This window comes from Athene cunicularia, assembly GCF_003259725.1.
Source record: "Athene cunicularia isolate RWA chromosome 13 unlocalized genomic scaffold, athCun1 chr13_part1, whole genome shotgun sequence".
Classification (NCBI taxonomy): domain Eukaryota; kingdom Metazoa; phylum Chordata; class Aves; order Strigiformes; family Strigidae; genus Athene; species Athene cunicularia.
In genome coordinates this window covers 17288477-17304003 of record NW_020799117.1, presented here as the reverse complement: position 1 = coordinate 17304003, position 15527 = coordinate 17288477, and the positions used below count along the sequence as shown (strand labels likewise).

The following is a 15527-nucleotide window of genomic DNA, read 5'->3' as shown; positions in this document are numbered from 1 at the left end:
CAGACATAATCTGAAACCCAACAAAGTCTTCAAAAAATTGTTTTAAAATAAACTAACTGCTATATCAATCTTGGAAAACAGAAAAATAATTTAAAATAATGTAATGTAAAAATATGGTATGGCAGAAAATGATTTAATTCAATAGGCTTAGCAGAAATAAATACTAATATTAAAATGCTGCAGGTCTTAAGATGTTTTTAAAAAAAACAATAAAAAGCAGCCATCCCATTAGGATAATTTTTTCCAAGCTTCAAATATTTTGTTGTGAAGAAACAGGTATCTTTTGCACCTGCAGGTTAGAAACTCAGCACAAATACACCACCAATGAAAATCCCCTCCAAGGCAGAGCCATTCTTTTATTAACCAGTTTCTAGCTGTAACTACAAAGGGAATACTTTTTATATTCTCTGGTTACCTCAGACAGTTTGACTTTGTTTTGTGCTAGCCTTTACTGAAAACCTTCATGGCTTCTAAGCCTCTTGCCTGATAATTTTCTTTGAGTCTTCATTCTTAGACTTTTTGTCTTGTTATATGAAAACTCTGGAAATTATAAGAGCATTCCAAGATTTTTCAGCTGGATGGACAGTCTGGGCTTTTAGCATTGCTGAAATCCTGGACATACACTTTCACTAAGCTTCCATTTCATTTGGGTACGCCCTCTGAAAGGAAGTGTGACACATGAATCTCAAAGTCTTAGTGCAGCTACACTCATTCTTTGTTGTCATCCAACTAACTGTATCAAGTGCAGCTATTCACCATAGGAGAAAGCAACTTGACACAGATTTGTAAAGAATCTGCAGTTAGAGAATTACAAGTTTTTAATGCCAAGACTTTTTAAAAAATATTTATAATGTGGCTGTCAATGTCCTCTTCATGCAGTCACAACATGTCTCAATCCCCTCACTCCAAGGTTTTTCCTGAAATCTTTGAGTATCATATGAATAAATTACTCAGGTGTGGCAAAAATTCTATTAATATCTATCTATCAATCTATAAATTTATGTTAATATATACTGAATGTTTCCCATTGTTACATACATGGGAAAAGAGCAGAAAGGAAAGACTGCTTGTTTATGTTGTCTGTTCTATTGCCCTATGAATCAACTAGAGACATACTAAAAATGAAAGATTGCTTATGCCCCGAGAGTAAGCTCAAATACTAGCGAGAGAAGCATGTAGAAGAGTGCAGATAAGAAAACATTTGAGAAAAGCAGGAAGCAAGTCTAAAAGAGACTTTTCCAGGTGCTCAAGAAAAATTTGAGTCCTGGTAAGGTCTACCTTCAGATAAAAGAAACCTTGGCATAGTATTTTCAAGAAGAGGTGGGAAAGACCTAACACAAGGTTCTAGACAAGCCATTAACACATAAAGAGGCACAGAGAAAGTATTAGAAAACTGTATCTACTCTGAAATAAAGCTCTGTTTCTTTACATAGATATAATTATTAGAAGCACTGTAAAAATGACAGAATTCACTTTTGTAGTAACACAGCAAATTTTCACGTTTTTCTTCCACAAAAAATTTCACACAATTTTCAGTATATGAATAATTCTGGTTTGAATATTCTATGAATAATTGATTTTTGGCAGACTGGGATCCAGATCATCCGGTCGGAGGACTTGGAAGTCTTTTATGGTAGAAAAAATTACCGTAGTATTTTATATGTGGTACTACCAGACAATTGCATTGCAAGGTACTTATTCTTACTTAAATATATCCTCACCAAAAAGTTCAGCCCTGAGCAGAAGCTGCCAAGCCCAAGGCTACATATAAGAAAACAGATCTTCCCCTTAGAACACCAAGCAGGTCACACATATCTTCAGAATTATGTTTTAGAAAGGATAATTCCTTCAGGTGTAGAGAACAGGACATTTTACCTGAAAACATGTTACTACATGTACTTTGTTCAAGTAGGTCATGATTAAGACTCTCCACCCAGAAAAATTACTCAGCATTTTACAAAAATGAATGCCAAGCATTCCCTATTTTTTCCCCAGAATATTTGATATCCTTCATTTTTATCCTCAGATTCAGCTAAACAGGACCAGCAAATGTCAAAGATCAAAGTCATTCCAGAATATAAATCAACCAAATGGTTTTGTTCCTAAAATTAATAAGTGCAATTATGTTAAAATGGCTTTTTAAGGAAACAGATTTATAAGCTACATAATATAATTTTATGTAATATAAGCTACATGGAAATCTCTATTTAAACATCCTTAGATCTATCCCTAAGAGCAGCCTAAAAAAAAAAAAAAAAAAAAAAAAAAAAAAAAAAAAAAAAAAAAAAAAATTCACATTCTATTCAAAATCAAAGTTTTAAGATAACTGACAGATGTTACATGTTCGCTACCCATTCACTGTAGAATTTCTCAGGTTTCACCTTCTCACAGCAACGAGCACAATTCCATACTGAGACAGAACTAGCAGGATTACTCAATCAGTGTTCATCTAAGACAGCAAGAAGTCATGCATCCAACCACAGATCTACTGGGTCAACCTGATGCTGCAAAATGCTCTTTAGACAGAAAGACTGAAGTAGGACATTGCTTCTTTCAATAAACTTTGAAACAGTGCCTTGAGTAGTCCAACACTCAACACACAAAAAGCAGAAAACTAGGTGCAGAAAATACAGTCCTCTTTTCTCCAGAAGGGGCGGGGAGGAAGGAGCAATTTCAACCACTTCGTATTTCTCAGACCAAGTGAAAACCAAACCACAGCTGTAAATGTATGAAACCAAAATTGTTCATATCATTATAACGCAGCAACAGACAGATGTGCTTCAAATAGAAATAAACACTCCACAGGGGGTCAACTCAATACGCAAGAGCTTGGATACAAGTTGTGTACACACGATGCAATGGCTCAGGCAGGGAACTTCTCCAGCTCAACACCAGGTATAGTAGCATATTTTAAGATGACTGGGTAGGAAAGTAATGCTGAGGAAAACATGAATAGCACTGTTGTAAACAAACACAGGATGGCTAAAAAATTCTGCTGCCTGGATGAAGGGGAAAATTGAGAAAATACTTTGGTATTTACTGTTCGTGAGATATCTACATAGAAAAGGTCATTGCTGAATGTGAATTTGCAGACCTATACAGTATGCGTATGAGAACCATTAATAGCAATATAGGACTAACTCCAGCAGAACAGAGCAGCACACAGTCATCCAGTATTTCAACCAAAGTTGGCAGTAAATGTTTCATCTCTGTGGTGTACTGAGTAGGCTCTACATTGCTCCTCAAAATAGTTAATGACTTCAGATCTCAGAGTCTCCATTTAAGAACTACTTCCCATAATGCTCTCAGAGAAAATTATAAATTTTTCAGTAGAAACAGCAGTCCCATTTTCTGGTTTGAGTAGAAGGACTACTACATTAGAACTATTCCTTAATTACTTTTTTATAGGAATGTCAAATAAGAAGGAACCTTATTTTTTCTGTAGAGGTCACAAAGAATTTTGGTTTGTTAGAAGTACCAATAATGTGTGATCTAGAGCAATTCTTTGTCCCATTACTTGCAGATTTTCCTACTCTAATATTAAGTCTTTCTCTGTAATTAGAATACAAATTAGAGATTGCCAGTGGAACAGTACATACTATACCAATGAGAATAAAGAGATATCAATAAAATACAGAGAAATGAAAAAAAAAAAAATTACTTTGGTTGGTCCAGACTGAAAAGAAATTTAAAGGGCTCAGAACTAATTTATGTGTGTAAGTAGTATGTGTGTTAGTGTATACATGTGTATTAGTAACGGGGGTAACATAGGTACAATGCAGTTTCAGGACAAGGCAATATTAAGCAAAAGCATCCAATCCGGTCATTTTCTAGAGCTGAAGGCTGAAGACTTACTGCAGTAAGGAAGAAATTTGTGAATACAGTGCAAGTCAAGCACCAGTTAAAAATCATCCACCTCTTAAATCCTTCCTAGTACTTACTCAGCAGGTAGAGAATTGATTGCTTCTCTAAGAGGCAATAATTTCACAGATGCTGGATCTGAACAAGAAAACTCTTCCTAAGCATCTTTCCTACAGTTTCTCAACAAACTGCATAAAAGCCAGTTGCTTGAACCAGAATAAATAAAAAAGCTGGTAGAAATATAGAATAAAGTTTTAATGTATCTGTGCCAAAATTAAGCTCTGGAAAGGGTATTTCTCCTCTAATTTAAACAGAGTGTGCCTAATTTTCATTGGAACCGATTTGGCTTTAAAACCACCTGCTTATCTATCTAACAGATAGAAAAAAAATTTCCACATCTCTGAACACACTTCAGCATCAAACCACAAACCATCTCTATTTTTTCTACACGGATCTGTTTAAAGCATATAGGCATAGAAACTTGGTTTCTGCTAATGAGCTGATGTCACATCATTCTGAAATCCTCATGCATAACATTTGAAGAACTGAGATTAAGAAATATGGGTACTTAAATCAATTATAAATCACATGTGTCAGAGGAGCTTGCTGAGAACACATGTACTCACTCATTTAGTAACCTTTTACAGCAGTTAGCTCAGAAAGATATGAGGCTCCAACGGGTTCACTAAGAATAAACATCTACCCTCTAACCATACCAGTAGCCATGTAAGCCCAAGAACACACCATCAGTCAGCATTATTTTCTGATACAGTTCAACAACAGTCTGAAAGGAAAGTAAATACAGAAAACTTCCCCAGATGGCATCAGCAACTGGTGGAACCAATGAGAGACATTAAATTGAAAATAGTAGGCATGAACAGAACAACTTAGTTGAACAAAAATATAAACACAGATGAATTAATCTTTCCTAAACCAAGCTAATCCTTAACGTAACTTGAATCCATGTTTATTTCAATGACATTTAATTTATCCTGAAAAGAGCTAATCTATTATGTGTTTAAATTTGATCTGGTTTTTGTTTTATTGCATTTTGTTTTGGTTTTATTCAGTCTTTTTCTAGCTTTTGGCTTCACATTATCCGTTAGGACAAACAGTACTAGGTTGCTGGATGATGTATCTTTCTTTGGGCAGTATTACTAAAATGTACGACTTGATCTTTCAAGGAAAGATGCGCTATCAAGATTTGGAGGATGGGATTCTTTTAACATCATATGTCAAACACATAGGCAACTAGCTTCCCTTTATATTTGAAGGAGACAGGGATATATCTGCAGGACTAAATCTATCCACAGATGCTAAACATAAGCTGGATAAATTGCCTTTCCAAGATTCTTAGTTCTCTGTGCTAATGATGGACAGAGTTTTGATGGCTAAAATTAGTGGATATTAATGGCTTACTCCATACAGCTTCAGTTAGAGTTAAAATTACAAGCTTATATTACATTTCTTCTGAGTGAGTAGGAGTCACATGTGCAAAGTAAAACAAAGGATTGTGAAGAAAATGCCTTAGTATGCCATGCACCTACATACATATTCCATTCCATTCAACATATGTTTATAGTAGGTCATTCTTGAGATAACCAGAGGTGGAATTTTGTTTTCTCTGGCATTAGTTGGTTTCCTGGAAAAAGCTAAGTAAAATTAAATGCCTGCTTGAAAGTTTAAATAATTTTATATCCTTATTGGACATACATTGTATGCATAAAGCAGGACACAGCCTCTTTGGCACATGTGTCCATCCTGCACAGAACATGGCCACACAGATGTCTCAGCGCATTATCACATGAAGTTAATGAAATCAATCTTTTTTGGTGGTTTATTAAATCATGTGGCAGGTACCAGTAAAGCTCCAATTCCAATGCCAGTACAGACTCAACTACTAAAGGTGTCCCTGTGCTTCTTTCCCCTCTCTTATTAGAGAGGATTAGATTAGAAATTAATTACTTATTTTTAACATTCAGCTAAACTATGTTTTAACTGAATGTCAGTCTAGACTCATGAGTGCCTAAGGCAGTCTTGAAATAACATGTTATCATTCTCAAAATTTTACAATAAACCTTTAAGAAAATATCCTTTATAATACTAAATGCCAATTTGGATATGAAAATTTTCCACCAGCCAAAGTTAAAGTGTTTATCAAATAATTTTCCATTCATATTATTTCTTTGCCCTTTTTAATCAAGATGGTAACAACTTCAAGTAATATAACTTAATGTGCCTTTCTTTTAAAATGTATTATATTTTAAAAACTTACCAGAATTGCTCAACCTACAGATACACACGTAAGAAATTTATCTTAATTACCTCATCCACAGGAGAGAATAAAACCCATAATTCTTAACCAGGAAATTATTGCAATTTCTAAAGCAACACATTAGAATCCAATGAGAGTCAACTGCTCAATTATAGAAGAGTTTTAGTGCCATCTGATAAAAATTACCTCTTATTTTTAAGCTGCAATAAAATCAACATCCTTGTTCCTCAGCACTGAAAAAAATATCACCCAAAACTTATTCATACTATCATAAGAAGTGATTTAAGGGTCACCTAAGTGTCTGGCATCTTCTAGGCTCCTAAGTTGTTGTTCTTGTTAATCAGTTTTCAGGATTTTTGGTCTGTGCAAATCTGTGCATCTCTCCCAAGAGATGAAGTGTAAGCCAAGAGCAGGAAAACATTTTTAAGAAGGCAAATATAGGACTATTAGGACATGGAGGGAACAGATGCACAGAAGCAAAGTGGGCTTTAAACTTGGCCTTGAACCAAAAGCTTTGCACTGTGGAATACAGACCAAAATGGAAATTCCATCTGCTCGTTTGTTCCACACTTAGTTGATACAGAAATGCCCCACATGATTTTAAGTATTAAACATAGCTAGTTATAGGAGCAAGATATTTGTATTTATTTTCCTATGTATGTCTAAATTTTCACACAGAGTATTTTTAATCACCTTTTTGAATTCTCCTGTCCTTTGATATTCACACAGCATCATGTCAAAGAAAATTGGGATTGTGGCTTTCCGTAGCTCAACTTCTGGAATAAGGGTCATTTCCAAGATTGGTCCAACCATCCCCGGAATAAAGCAAATTTTATTCTGGCCTGTAAACAGAAACGCAAATTGGGTATTTGAGAGAAGCGACTTTTTTTTTTTTTTTTTTTTTTTTTTTTTTTTTTTTTTTTTTTTTCAGGAAAACATTTAGGACATGCAATCATTTAAAGCATTGTTTTAAACCATCTATGTTGGTAAAGTCTTACAACTTAGTCACTTTTATTCCTTCTCAAAGGCTGAAATCATTCTTAATGGATATAGTCTCATTCTAAGATGCAAGAATTCAGTGCCAGAAATAAGCATGTATGCCAGCTGAGTTTACATTTTCAGTGAACATTTCAGTTTTTCAGCTTTTCATATCTCCCTTTAAATACTCAGTGTAGAAAGTAATAAAGAAAACCCTAAGAATCCCCCAAATTCTATCAGTAGGGGAGTGCCACATGGTGTAACATTTCTAGTTTAGAAAGGAGAAAAATGTTACTTGCTTCCATTTCTGAATAACAGCAAACATTGCAACCAATAAATCAAACCAATGCACCAAACATTGCAAGCAGTAATAGAGACACTGTCTACACAACTCAACTCCTAACACCTCACAAAACTATCCTGTAGTGCAACTGTTACATCAGCTGTCAATGAACATCCAAATCTGCAAAAACTCAACCGGGTCCAAGATGTTATTCAAATGTTGCTTGTTTCTTGGAAAAGAAAAACATTTCATATGTGGAGTTGACCGTAAGCAAAATCCAATGACCTGAATGAGAATGTCAATACTTGCTAAAGCTTGTAAAGAGATAAAAATATTCTCAAAGATGACTAGACTTGTTCCATAGCCAAAAAGTAGTCTAATTTTCTTCTCATGTGAGTGCCATTCTAATGTAACTCTAAGCAAAACTGAATTATGACTTCAACAGTTTTATGCAACATTATTTTTTCTTCCACTCATATTGATTAAAATAATTATTAATCCTAGCCAAATCAGTAATGTCAGTAAGATTGAAAAGACTCTTATGACGACTGAAAAACTTCCAACACCTAAATGTATTAGAGCTTACAGGTCTGTAATTTTTGAAAACCACAGGAATTCATGTATTACATAGCTATTCATTTGCCTCAAAATCTTCACTCTCCCAAGCAATCCTCTTATATGAGTAGCAAAAACAAAGAAACTTTTAGCTAAACAATAGCAAGATCAAGAGACTAATCTTACACTCAAATTCAAAAGGCCTTAGCACACAACTTGAAATAAATAAAATTTTAAAAGTAAAAAACAATTTAAAATACTTTTTGAAGACTATTCTGTAATCAGCAACTGTTATTTCCATTCCAGAAATCAAGAGTAATGTCTCCTCAAACTTCACACTAACAGAATGAATGAAAAAGACAAAGAAAGATAATCTGCCCAGAGACCAAGGCAATTCTGTTTACAATTTGAAAGGCACTCTGGAGGTCACAGTACAAGATTCTTTAACACGCATTTGCCTGTTTCAATCTTGACATACATGTACCCCTCAAATGTGGTTTATACTTAAGATGCTCTACTGCTTTTCAGAGTACAGATTCCTTTTTGTTAAAGCTTTCAGAAGCCTGAAAATTACAGAAAACAGATGGAAGAAGAATTTATTAAGTGACAATTACTGTGCGTTAGTTTGAAACATTTCTCAATCTCTATGCCTCACACTTTTCCCATTGGGTATGTAAGAAAATATTATTTAAATAAATAATGCATTTGGACATTAGAAAACAATTCCTTAATCTTCCACATTACACTAGACAAAACTGTTAAAGGCTCTTAAATTTTTATGAAGCCATTGCCTTTGCTGATTTTAATATGGACTCTTGGATTATAAGTGGGGTTCCTCAGGGGTTGGTGTTGGGGCCAGCACTGTTTAACATCTCTGTTGGTGACACGGATAGTGGATGGAGGCACCCTCAGTAAATTCACTGATGACACTGCGCTGTGTGGTGCAGTCGACAGGCTGGAGGGCAGGGATGTGCCATCCAGAGGGACCTGGACAGACTGGAGACGTAGGACGTGCAAAGTTGTTCATGGAATTCAACAAAGCCAAGCACAAGGTCCTGCCCATGGGTCAGGGCAATCCCAAGCACAAATCCAGGCTGGGCGAGGACTGGACAGAGAGCAGCCCCAAGGAGAAGGACTTGGAGGTATGAGTGGATGGAAAACTGACTGTGAGCCAGCAACGTGCACTCACAGCCCAGAAAGCCAACGGTGTGCTGGGCTGCACCCAGAGCAGTGTGGGCAGCAGGGCGAGGGAGAGGATTCTCCCCCTCTGCTCCACTCTTGTGGGATCCCCCTGCAGTGCTGTGTCCAGCTCTGGGGCACCAACAGCAGAAGCACACGGACCTGCTCGAGTGGGGCCAGAGGAGGCCACGAGGATGCTCAGGGACTGGAGCACCCCCCTGTGAGGACAGGCTGAGAGAGTCTTCCAGTCTTCCAGTACCTAAATTGGCTACAGGAAAGCTGGGGAGGGACTCTTGATTAGGGGGTGTAGGGACAGGATGAGGGGTAACATTTTTAAACTGAAAGAGGGCAGATTTAGATTAGATATGAGGAAGAAATTCTTCCCTGTGAGGGTGGTGAGGCCCTGGCACAGGTTTCCCAGAGAAGCTGTGGCTGCCCCCTCCCTGGCAGGGTTCAAGGCCAGGTTGGATGGGGCTGTGAGCAACCTGGGCTGGTGGAAGGTGTCCCTGCCCGTGGCAGGGGGGTGGGACTAGGTGATCTTTAAGGTCCCTTCCAACTCAAACCATCCTGTGATTCTATGATTCAGCCTGAGTAGGATGCAAACAGCAAATCTCAATTACACACAAGTGGAATAGCGTTTATGCAAGATTTGCTGTACTTTACAGCAAAATGAAAACTTGAAAGTTCATTTTAAGTAACAGATGTTAATGTGTTCTAGAATCAAGAGTTCATTTGTAAATGAGTATTTTCAAATTTACACCTACCAGTACTAAAAAGGATGACAATGGTGTTAAGCAAGAAAAATAATTACTATGCTAAAACCATGTTTGAGAGTTCACCAATTAATCAGCAAAAGTATCATCCTTTAAAATCTTGACTACATCTTTTTGATACATCAGATTATACAGATACATTTAAAAAAATCTTTACTAAAAATACTAAAAGAAAAAATTTAAGAAAAGGAAGATTGAAAAGTATATATATCACCAGGGGTACATGCCATTTAAAATCCCCAGGCAAGCACGGATACACTGGTACAGCTAGGAACTAGAAAGTTCAACAAAGATCAGAAAGAAATTTCACATGTCCTAACAGAAGAACTTTGCAAAAATTTTCCAAGGTAAAATAAATATTTTACATAAGCTCAATTAATAAGAAACAATCCTTTCTGTGCATTTTGAAAATCTTTGTTGGCTTCCTTGTGTAGTAATATAGGGTAATCTTATGGCCTCTCCATGGCTTATTTTACCTTGCAACACTGTTGTGTCAGAGGTTCAAACACTGCAAAACTTAATTGGCCAACACAAGGGTGAGAGGAAAGTTAACTACTAGAATGTGAACACACTAAAAGGAGAAACAGGGAATTACTTTTGCATTGACACCCCACCAAGGGAAGAAAATGTCCCCATTTTGAAATAATGTTTCTTTGCAATAAATATGGTGTATCAGGGAGACAGGGATGTGTGCTTAACTACATTGTTATTTCTAAGAAAAACAGTAGATTGTACAGAAGAGGATAGCATACAACATGCTATCCATGTTAATTCTGTATGTTGATTTTTGTACGGAATAAGCTGTATGGTTATTCCATGCTCAAAGTTGTAGAGCTGTCCTTCAGCGATAACACTGATACTAGCCCACATTCCATTCTGGTATAAATTTCTGAATAATTTTTTACTCTTTAACCTAATAGGGCCTCAAAAGACATTTTTTTCCCCCTTCAATGTATCTTGACAATGCCTTGCTGTAATTTTTGCATAAATAATGGAACATTCATTGGAAGAGAAAAGGAAGATGGATCCTTCCTTCCCCACCTCAGAGAAGCTAAGGGTCAAATTTATCTTCAAAATCAATCACAAAAAAAATCTTCAGTATTTTACAAAATAGCTTAACTATTTGGTGCAAATCATTAACTAGAGACTTCACCAGCCCACAGAAAGAAAATAATATCCTTTTATCAACAGGAACTTTCCTGCAAAGTCTAATTGAATTAAAAACTTTTTTAAAAGTTGCCTAAATATTTAAACAGAAAATTCCTTGATCATCTCACATACAGAATTAATGCAACATAAAAACTTGGTTTATCTGTACAGTTAGTTTGCCTAGCAGTTCCTTGAGGTCCATAAACTGACTAGTTATGAATGTCTTAACACTCTTCATATTCTTCTCACGACTACTTGGTGCCTAGTTCAGAATAAATTCTGCCTACCATTCATTCCCAGCCAATCACTTTAAATCTTGCTTGTATTCATGGACCCTTCATATTTAAGATTTTTTCAAGTATCTTTGGATTTTGGATAGTATGGGTATATTTTGGTTAAGATTTTAGTAGCATGCAAAAAATTTTATTTTATTGTGGGCACTGAGAAGATTCCATACCATTCTTAAAACATAAACTCCTGATACATAGAGATTACACAGGTTATCCTGGATGTATTTTAGAGTCAGAACAATGAGGACCTCATGAAAAAGGGAAAAATGCTATTACCTTATGCTCAGCACTCCACTGAAGTGGCACATAGGAACAAAAGACCAGAACCAGCTTGTGGTCAGGAGATCTGATAGAATGGTTGTAAAGCCTTTTTTTCTGTCTTCTCTCAGTTAATAAACTAGAGAAATCTAGTCTTTTCAGGATTAACTGTTTGAAATTTGGCATTCAGCTCGCATTTCTAAATATAATCATAGGTACCATCATAACTGTCTTCACTGTATGGTTCGAAAAATCTCTATAATATGTATTCTCATAGAACAATACATTGTTGTTCCCTTTATTATGAACTCTCAAAGGAGCAGTAGCAGAACATGGATGTACATCAAATGTAAAAACATTTTGGAATTTTAATCCAAATCTATTCCAAATCTGAGCCTACTAATTTCTGGAACTGTAGAGTCAGACTGAATAGTAACCTTCTCAGGGAAAATTTATCTGGCTCTCAGTTTCAGCAAGATAAGGTTTCTGATATCTTCTGATTTGAGCCATCTTTGAACTCTGAGAAGGCTGTGAGTTATCTCAGAAATAAAAAATAGGAAGTAGTCAAACAGTATCTCATGTCAGTTCCAAGCTTAATCCCAGGAATGAAAACATATTTAAGTTCAAGTAGCAGAAATATTTACAAAAGCACTTGATGTCAGATCTTTTTCAATGAAACAAGTAATATGCTATGGATTCAGCTGCAATTAAGTTCATTTGCCTACTCACCAAGTTTGTACCACATGTCACGAATAGCAAAGCCAATTAAACGTCTCATATCTCCATATCTAGGGAAAAAAAGGTATTTTTGTCATTATCAACATTTTACTACAAAATTTAAAATTTAAGCTAAAATACACATTTTTTGCTTACTTGTTCTGGATTTTGTTGTATTTTGCATGGGAAAAGTTTTCTAGTTGTAGTGAATCTTGGGTAATAAACGCCACAGCCAAATGAAAATAGTTGTTCCACAGCTGTAAATTGAATGTAAGGAAATTATAATAGTTTTGAGAAAAGCAGGAATATTATTAAACTATGCATAATGCTGAATAATTTATGAAACCAAATGATGCAAGTAATATGAGATTTTTATATTATGCAAAGATGTACATCATTAGTATTATGCAATTAGCAGAAAAGCAAGAAGGATAAATTTTAATAACCGCTACTACGCATTTGCTCTTAATAACACAGCAGCTGAATAAATATTGCTAAAAAAAGATTCATATGAGATTCATTCACTAACAACATTAAACCATGAACCATAGCAGGACTAGTGAAATACATTACATGCCAGTGAAACTTGGAGCTAAAGGCATCGAATGTAATTCCACTGGTTTTGAGAACTATTTCAAAAGGCATCTTCTGTCTTCTCATTGGATTCTAATTCAACAATGGTTTGTGTGTAATTCCAATATATTTTGTTAAGAGCCCTGTACATGAAACAAGGACAAAATACATCCCTAAATAACTACTAATAGTACTGAGTCATGTACTTGAACTAGAAGAAAACCCCTTATATTACCAGTGCACAATCCTTCATTTCTGAAAGCAAATTACTTGTTCTCTAGCCAGTCAAAATGAAATACTTTTCTCACATGCTAGAGATGGAAACAGAAAAAAGGAACTTCACTAGGAAACACAAATTCAAAGAAGTGAATACTATTTTCAGAAGCTTCTAAGTGCTCAGCAATGGCTTTAGACATTTAAAAAAATATTCTAAAAACATAGCTGCATCTAAAATTATATGGCATAGGTATCAGTGAGAGAGCAGAAAGGCAATGGTAAATGTATTCAGTGGTAATTTAAATGGTGGAAGCAAAACATGTAGCTCATAATTTTGTATGGTGAAATAAACACTGAGTTGGGAACCCACTCTAAATAGCCTAGAAATATAATGTTTCATCAAAATCTTAAGTGACATCTGTCCTTTATAACCTGGAAAACTCTCTTGTGCACAAATAACCAGGAACAAAAGATACCAACACACCAAAACACACACACAAATACAGACATTTCCTATAATAAATAAAATTCTCAAACATCCTCTATAATGTGAAGAAGATCCTGCATTTAATTTATTCCTCCCTTTGAGGCCCAACTAAAGCTCTCCTTAGCAGACTTGCTTATTTAAAAGCCCTTAGGAGGCCTGTTTCTGTCTTTAAGTATTTACAGTCCAGAGTGCACAGTTATCCCTGGTGCAGATACACAGACTCAAGTAGCATTTCACTGGAGACAATCATTAATCTGTTACATATTACACCATTCAGAGATGCTCTGAATTCACCCAAATCAAACACAGCGTCATTAAAACTACATTTGAATATGAGCACTAGTAAGGCAGCAGCTTTTTTTTTTTAACACAAAAATTTGAATTATGTTCATATCTAATTTTTCAGAGTATACTAACAATACATACTGATTCAGAGCCTTTTTCCTCAGGATAAATATTATTTATGCCCTGAAAGGCCTGTTTTCCCCCCTTATCAGAGATTTTAAAAGATCAATTTGACCAATTTAAGAGGTTTTATTCCCTTGAGAATCTGTATTTATTGATGTATAGGGAATATACTTTGCATATGTCAATTACACTAGTAAAATGGAAAATTTCTTAAATTGTTCTAGATTATGAGGATAAAAATGAAACCTTGTTACTACAGTTCATGGTCTATTTATTCACTTAATAGCTCCAAGTCCAATGCCACCTTTGTTAGAGACACACCCCAAAGACTCAGTATCCTTTCCTTTCTCAGTTTCCTTTCACCCTCAGAGTACCCTATGACAGCTGAAAAAGTATGATTCTTTGCATTTCAACAGCATATTCTAGTTAAGGACTTGGAAGCTTTTAAGTACCGCATGAGGCAGAGTAGTCTCAGAAAAGTAAAAAATGGCAAAAGCTGATAGAAGCAGACCTTTAAAAAGAAAGAAAGAAAAAAAAAAAAAGCTTATGAGCTTTTAAGCTTATGAGCTTTTTTAATTATAAAGCTATTAAGCCCACATTCTGAGATGTCTTGCATTTGAACATCTGGTTATCTCGCATGTGGTAGGGCTGAAGTGAAGTAGCACAGTGACAGGAGAAGACCAGAGCTCTCATGCTCTGATCTGTGTGAAATTCACACTTGGCTGCTCATTGACATGAACTCCAGTGCTGAGCTGTCGGCTAGGGACAGAGTATTGGGAAACAAAGCTAGAGTGGAGAAGTGATCCTCCCCTGTAAATCGTTAGAAATTCATTGCAAACTCTTACTGAGATGCAGCATCTGACAGTAACAGCACAGGCTTATTGTGTTCTAACACTTCAAAACACAGCAACTGAACTGGCTGAGCATGGTGTTAACCACACGTGCTGCGGGGGTTTCAGATCTGCCACTACCCCTTCTATGGGCTATAGGGAACTTAGAAGAAGGGGATCTCTCTGTTCTTTTTTTTTTTTTTTTTTTTTTTTTCAAAATGTGATGGTACCATATTGGAAAATGCAGGAGTAATTTAATAAGTAATTTTTATCCATCTCACAAAGAGCAGGAGATCGGGATGATTTTCCAGGATAACTACCAAAAGTCAATACTGCTGTCTCCTCCTTCATACACACCTCTGAAAAAAATGGCTCTTCTGCACTAATGTCTTTGAGCCACTGCTTTCTCTAGACATCTTTGCTCAGTTCTTTTTGATAATGTAGGAGAAACACGAAGCCTTTAGAAAACTTCTGAATTTCTGATAAATTGTTGCAGATACTAAAAGTACTCTACATTTCGTAAAACAAACAAGATGGCAGTTTTGTTTACATATTTTTCTTGTAGTATTATGGTGAAAGGAAGCTCAGCCACTTGAGACCAGTAGATATGATACATTTCAGTAGATACTCGGTTCGTTACTTTGATTTTGTAGAAAAATGGCATTTATAAACTTTCTCCATGTATGCATAATTGC

At 35.7% G+C, this 15527-nt stretch overlaps 1 protein-coding gene across 1 annotated transcript in view; it reads right to left on the bottom strand.

Moving 5' to 3' along the window:
• The window catches only part of DOCK2 (dedicator of cytokinesis 2), a 210318-nt gene that overhangs the window by 41449 nt on the left and 153342 nt on the right, over nucleotides 1-15527 (bottom strand). Inside the window, exons 31-33 of the mRNA XM_026858304.1 lie at nucleotides 12475-12575; nucleotides 12331-12389; nucleotides 6830-6978 (exon numbers count right to left, since the gene is read on the bottom strand). Coding sequence (XP_026714105.1) covers nucleotides 6830-6978; nucleotides 12331-12389; nucleotides 12475-12575 — 309 coding nt within the window. The remainder of the gene's footprint in view (nucleotides 1-6829; nucleotides 6979-12330; nucleotides 12390-12474; nucleotides 12576-15527) is intronic.